Raw genomic sequence first — 6,862 nt, forward strand, 5'->3', positions numbered from 1 at the left:
GGGGAGTATTGCAACCTCACAATTTGGAAAATTGACAAAAGTATTTGACAACATTGCTTTCAATGCGATTATCTTTGGGGGTATTAATCTGAATATATCTGATACCAACCTGTTCAAATATATCTGAAAATATGTAAAACATTATAAATGTATCATCTTTACATTCATGATATTCTATGTAAAAACCAACCAGACAAGCCAACAGGATAGAAATAATCACAGTGTTAGAATAAGAGAGGGGAGGGTAGAGAGAGAGAGAGAATAGAGGGGGTGGAGGAGAGAGAAGCAAAGGCAGAGCCAGAGCACAGCATTCCTCCCCTGTATAGCCAGGCTCTCAGGAAGAGAGGAGTGGGTTAGAGTTAAGCTCTAATCCAGATGTGTATGGCTGGGTGGACCAGAGCAGACGCAGCTAGGGTCCCACCTCTCTAAAACAGACCCAACTCTCCTCCATCACTCCTAACACAGACCTAGTGCTGCTTGGTTTACCTCAGAGCGTCACAACAAGACTAAACACAGACTGGATACCTCACTCCTCTACCGAACTGGTGTCTTATTGTCCTGGCTACTGTGAACACTGCTGTCAACCGACTTTTTCTTGGAGGAATTTCCAGGTAAGCAACATACAGTATTTGACAAGAGTTGAAGATTATAGCCCCATAGTGAAGTTCACATTGTTGTTGGTGCAAAAAGTTATTGCTGATGCACAAAATTCCTTTCTTAGGTGAGTAATCAACTGACGCCAAGTCTGACTGAATTCATTTACCATATGAAATCAAAAGAACAATTGCCTGAAGAATCTTTGATTTGTCAACATTAAGGCTATTTAAACACAAAGCATTTACTTATAAGAAACAGTCAATTCTAGTTGGAAACAAATTCAAGACTTAAATCAAGACATACATTAATGTTATTTTATATGGTTCCTGTCATTTTGGACTGATTGACCTGTGGCTAGGATATACATAACTGCAATTCATAGTGAAGCGCTTAATCACAATTCAGAGTAAAGACAGACATGTGGAAAAGGGGCTTTAGTCCAACATTTTACAGTCCGAGAGATTTATATTACTATACCCCTGAAATTGAATATTTAAAATGGCATCTTCAATTTGCTTGAAATCTCAATAAAAAGTGTGAAGGTTCTTCATAACATAGATTACGTCATATATGGGAAACATATGGGTGTCATATATGTGTTATTTTGACTCTCAGACAGCACATGTGATTTTGATCTGAATTAGATATATTATACATTACAGGCATGTGGTGCCTCAGCTCTGCCAGATGATTAAAGACTGGAGAGAAACTCCTCTAGTGTATAGCTGTGGGTTGTGTTAAACCCATCAATGTAAGGACCAACTGACTGGCAGTTACTTGTTATGAACGTTTGGTGGTACGTGACATGTCATCAGGTGTGCACCAAAGATTGGAGGTTGTTTTCAGTACTGTGGTATACATTTGTACATTTTCACACAATACGGTTTATACCCAGCAAAGCCTGCATGATCACCTACTGACAATGATTTAAAAGCACAGCTAACAAACTTTTACGACTAGCAAACATGTAGCATAGACTGCTGTAACCACAGACCTCTCTCTATTTTCACTCCTGTCATCAGTGATGTGTGCGTGACGTGTTTTGGGTTGTAGTCTAAAAATAAAGAGATGATGATGAAGGCCAGTGATGAAGATGCGTCTAGCGACTTGCAGGCGCCGAGGCCCAGCGTGATGACTCCATCATGATTTATGGCAATGCCTGGATGGCTGACCATATGAGATCTATCACAAGAGTCAAACATACCTTATCCGTGGCTTTCTCCAGCGCCGGACATTCCCACAGAGAACAAAAGACTGGTGGAAACTTTGTTCATGGAGTCATTGTAAACCTCCTGGTGTAGCGTTCCATTACACTATAGCGGGTTTTTATACGTTTAGACGTTTAGATATTTAGTATCTTTTGACATCGAAGACTTCTGGTAGGAACCATTTGATAAGTGTACTCTTATTGCATAACTGTAATAAATCTGATTACTTTTAAATTAATACGAAAGGTGGTCCTCATATGTCTGAGTATTATTCTGTGAATTATTATTTTATGTATGGTCTAATGATAAACGTTATTCACACTACACATAGCAGATATGCTTGGCCTCTTAACTGTGCAGCTCTGAGCCAAGGTTAACTCAATCATTTAATGCTGACATTAATCTCAAGATACAGTGTTAGCTCTTTGTCTCTCAGCTTCTTAATAATTGCATAACGGTTATCTTGGACACATGTATCTTACTGAGTGTATAAAACATTAGGAACACCTTCCTAATATTGAGTTGTACCTCACCGTCTTCACAGAACAGCCTCAATTCGTTGGGGCATGGATTCTACAAGGTGTCGAAAGCGTTCCACAGGGATGCTGGCCCATGTTGACTCCAATGCTTCCTACAGTGGTGTCAAGTTGGCTGGATGTCCTTTGGGATGTGGACCATTCTTGATACACATGGAAAACTGTTGAGCGTGAATAACCCAGCAGCGTTGCAGTTCTTGACACAAAACCAGTGCACCTGGCATCTACTACCATACCCCATTCAAAGGCACGTAAATCTTTTGTCTTGCCAATTCACCCTCTGAATGGCACACATACACAATTCATGTCTCAATTGTCTCAAGACTTAAAAATCCTTCTTTAACCTGTCTCCTTCCTTTCATCTACGCTAATTGAAGTGGATTTAAAAAGTGACATCAATAAGGGATCATAGCTTTCTACTGGATTCACCTGGTCTGTCTATGTCATGGAAAGAGCAGGTGTTTTGTAAACTCAGTGTACAGTATTCAGAGTGGTGATGCAAGGCTAGCTCCCTTGACTAGACCCATCGGATACGCTTATGGACCTACAGCATTCACATGATAATGGAGTCAGTTTGAAGACTATATTATGGTCGTATTACTCTAACACTAACTCCTGTCATCCTCAGACAGAGTGTATTTTCACTCTCTTACAGGGTCCCTTTAGGCTGGGCTGGGCTGGCCTGGCCTGGGCTGGGCTGGCCTGGCCTGGGCTGTCAGTATGTTTTATTCTCACTCAGATGGGTATTTCAACATGCAGCTGGAGTCAGCAAAGGTGGTGGGACAGGAAGAGGGGGAGGGAGGGAGGAAACTGTCCAAAATTGGCACACTCATCATGGGTCATTATCATACCAACGACAGACATGATAAATCATGGCTCCTTCATAGACCCTCTGCATACACGGCATGACAAACAGCTTAGCCTCTAACCACCAAGGTCCGCACAAGGCAACGCACCAACAACACAAGAAACTGTAGCTTGTTTTATTTGCCCTCAAGGTGAATATTTTGCCGTTTGGGAGGTACTGTACTTGTCATCAACCTTTTGAAGAGGGATTTTGTAATTGAGCTCTCAAATGCGTAGGCCTGCTAGCACAGGCATGCAATAAGTATTTAATGCTTTGCATTTTCTAAGGAAGAATCTTATGGGTTTTTTCCCCTATGAATTCAGCAGCAGCTCTATGCATTTGGATATGAAACATCTAAAACAATATTCTAAAACTCATTCCCATAATTCTTACACTCTTAACGTTAAAGGGTTCTTCGGATGTCCTGATAGGAGAACCCTTTGAAGAAACCTTTTTGGTTGCAAGTAAAACCCTTTTGGTTTCAGGTAGAACCTTTTTGGGTTCTATTCTACCTGGCTGGAACCAAAAAGGATGCTCCTATGGGGACAGCCAAAGAACCCTTTTGGAACCCTTTTTTCTAAGAGTGAAGGACAAAGTTACGAAAGCAAGAGATGCAGCAATGAATACAACCAAACACTGTAGCTAGGCCTACTTTCAACAGTTTAATACATCTCCAGCCCTTTGTGCTTTTGTAATGTTAGCATGTTGTACTACCACTTAAGAAGATTTTGATTTATTTGCACTATTACAGGAATTCTAGAGTTTGCAAATGTTCAATCACAATAACAATAGCTTTACCGTTTACAAAGTGAAACTGCTGAAGCACACTAACCTTCCCTCCTGTGTCTTCATGTTGTTCCAGGTCGGATGATGGCGTGAGAGACCTGCCATGGCTGCTGAGGGTGTCACTGTCCTGGCTCCCTGGCTGAGACTGAGGGCAGTGCTGTTGTTGCTGGTGCTGCTCCTCTCCCCCCTGGCCCTGTGTGCCCCATGCCCCAGGGGCTGTAGCTGCCCCGGCATCAAGGAGGTACACTGCACCTTCCGCCACCTCACCTCTGCCCCACGTAACCTGCCCAAGGACACAGAGAGGGTTAACCTGGGGTAAGACTGCTCCTGTATTCCAAATACTGTATAAATGTTCTATTTAATGATATGATGTCAAAATGTCATGTTCTGGAGTGTTATCATCATGTGACGATGTCAAAATGTCATGTTCTGAAGTGTGACGATGTTGTGAGCTATAGTCATGTGATGTCAAAATGTCATGCTCTGGAGTGTTTGCAAAATGTCATGTTCTGGTTTCCTTGTATGGACAGCTGGCGTCAGGTCCTGCCACAACATTCCCATGGGGTTTAGGTACGGACTTTGTCTAGGCCATTCTAAAATGCGTAATTTCTTCTTCTGCAGCCATTCTTTTGTAGATCTGCGTGTAAGTTTAGGATCATTGTCTTGCTGCATGACTAACTTTCGGTTCAGCTTCAGCACAAGAACAGATGGCCTGACATTCTCCTCTAGAATCTTCTGATACAATTCAGAATTCATGGTTGTGTCAATGATAGCAAGCCATCCAGGTCCTGAGGCAGCAAAGCATCCCCAAACCATCACACTCCCACCACCATTCTTGACGGTTGTGATGAGGTTCTTCTGTTTGAACGCAGTGTTTGGTTTTCGACAAACATAACATTTCTCATTGAGCCCAAAAGTTATACGTTTGACTCGTCTGTCCAGAGAACACACCATTAAATAGAGTTAAGAAGGATATCTGCTCCTTTGTAGCCTGAATGGAGAATGTTTAATGTACAAACTGGTCCACGGGGAAACAAGTGTATACCTTCCCAAAGATTGTCTATTATATTGTCAAGACAGTCAAGTGACCGCTCTAACAATGGTAATACATGTCCTGAAAGATGGAAGGCGGGAGGGAGGCAGCGAAATCAGGTGGGACCATTTTAGGCAATAAGAGGGCAGATATGCGAGTGAACATTATAGTGTCTGTGACAGCATGGGCAGCGCTACTCAGTGTATCTCCATGTTAAAGTAATTCATTTTTCTTCTTCTTCATTTGGCTGTTTGCTCCCAACTCAGATGAATCCCCACCCAGGTGACTACTTTAAAATGGTGGAAGCCCTCAATGGCAGTATCCATGCTAAAACAGATAATATCCATGATGAGTCCTCTATCTCTGACAACAGGCACAACTCCAATATAAAGTTGTTGTTTTTTCAAAGTTGCCGGAATGTCACGTGAGTCCACTTATATCAACACGTTCATAGCCATTGCTCCCGAGTGGTTTAGTGGTCTAAGACACTGTATCTCAGTGCAAGAGGTGTCACTGCAGTACCTGGTTTGAATCCAGGCTGCATCACATCTGGCTGTGATTGGGAGGCACATAGGGCAGTGCACAATTGGCCCAGCATCGTCTGGGTTTAGCCCAGGTAGGCCATCATTGTAAACAATAATTTGTTCTTAACTGACTTGCCTAGTTAAATAAAAACATAACAACCTAACCATGATGAAACTTCTATTCTATCAAATACGCCTCACGTAGCAAATTAACAATATGTTAACAAATGTCAACACTCTCATTGACCTCCATACAAAAATGGTTTACTTTGTGGACTTACTTTCGTGGACCGCAATGCAGATGTAGAAGCACCGTGGCTAGGAAAAACTCCCTAGAAAGGCAGAAACCTAGAGAAGAGCCAGGCTCTGCGGGGTGGCCAGTCCTCTTCTGGTTGTGCTGGGTGGGGATTATAAAAGTATATGGCCATTAAGGCCAGATTGTTCTTCAAGGTGTTCAAACGTTCGTAGATGACCAGCAGTGTCAAATAATAATCACAGTGGTTGTAGAGGGTGCAACAAACAGGTCAGTACCTCAGGAATAAATGTCAGGTGGCTTTTCATAGCCGAGCATTCAGAGGTCGAGACAGCAGGTACCCTTTTAATGATCATGCTGTTCAGTCAGCTTCTTGATATGCCACACTTGTCAGGTGGATAGATTATCTTGGCAATGGAGAAATACTCACTAACAGGGATGTAAACAAATTTGTGCACAAAATGTATGAGAAATATGTATTATTTCAGCTCATGAAAGATGGGACCAACACTTTACATGTTGTGTTTGTATTTTTGTTCAGCGTAAACAGACTGTCGGGTCCTCTATCTTAATAATATCCAATATAATAGGCCAACATGTTCTGGTTAGACTTTATTTGACAGCCCAGTATAACATGGTAGCCTACTTACAAGAAACTATGGGGTGCTCTGGGTTATGGGAATTGAACTGATATATAATCGTTTTTAAAGAACGCTCTGTACTTGCACCCAACAATCTACGGTACATGTGGGGGGTTGGAATGGCTCACACTGGTGTAACTTTCCCTGCCAAAGGATTGCTTGATCTGTTCCATGTCTTTGAGGATTTCTCAGGATTATTGGCTCTTTACTTGTTTATATTTCACACAGGCAGGCAGCTCCTGCAACATTCTCATGTTGTCCCTCCCTCTCTATGTCTCTCTGTGTAGCTATAACAGCCTCCAGGCAGTGGGGGGGTCAGAGTTCACACAACTCCGCCAGCTGGAGATGCTTATGCTCCATGGGAATGATATCACGACCGTGTCTCCAGGAGCGTTTTACAGCCTGCGCTCTCTGCAGGTAAGTTCCCCCGACAGACA

General features: G+C 42.4%; 1 protein-coding gene across 1 annotated transcript in view; it reads left to right on the plus strand.

Moving 5' to 3' along the window:
• Positions 1 to 296: 296 nt before the first annotated feature.
• Positions 297 to 6,862, plus strand: part of si:ch211-159i8.4 (matrix-remodeling-associated protein 5-like) — a gene marked incomplete at its 3' end in the record, with an annotated part of 9,927 nt that continues 3,361 nt past the window's right edge. The window contains exons 1-3 of the mRNA XM_014212679.2: positions 297 to 611; positions 4,051 to 4,289; positions 6,713 to 6,842. Coding sequence (XP_014068154.2) covers positions 4,078 to 4,289; positions 6,713 to 6,842 — 342 coding nt within the window. The remainder of the gene's footprint in view (positions 612 to 4,050; positions 4,290 to 6,712; positions 6,843 to 6,862) is intronic.

The sequence above is a fragment of the Salmo salar genome, chromosome ssa09, assembly GCF_905237065.1.
Source record: "Salmo salar chromosome ssa09, Ssal_v3.1, whole genome shotgun sequence".
Classification (NCBI taxonomy): domain Eukaryota; kingdom Metazoa; phylum Chordata; class Actinopteri; order Salmoniformes; family Salmonidae; genus Salmo; species Salmo salar.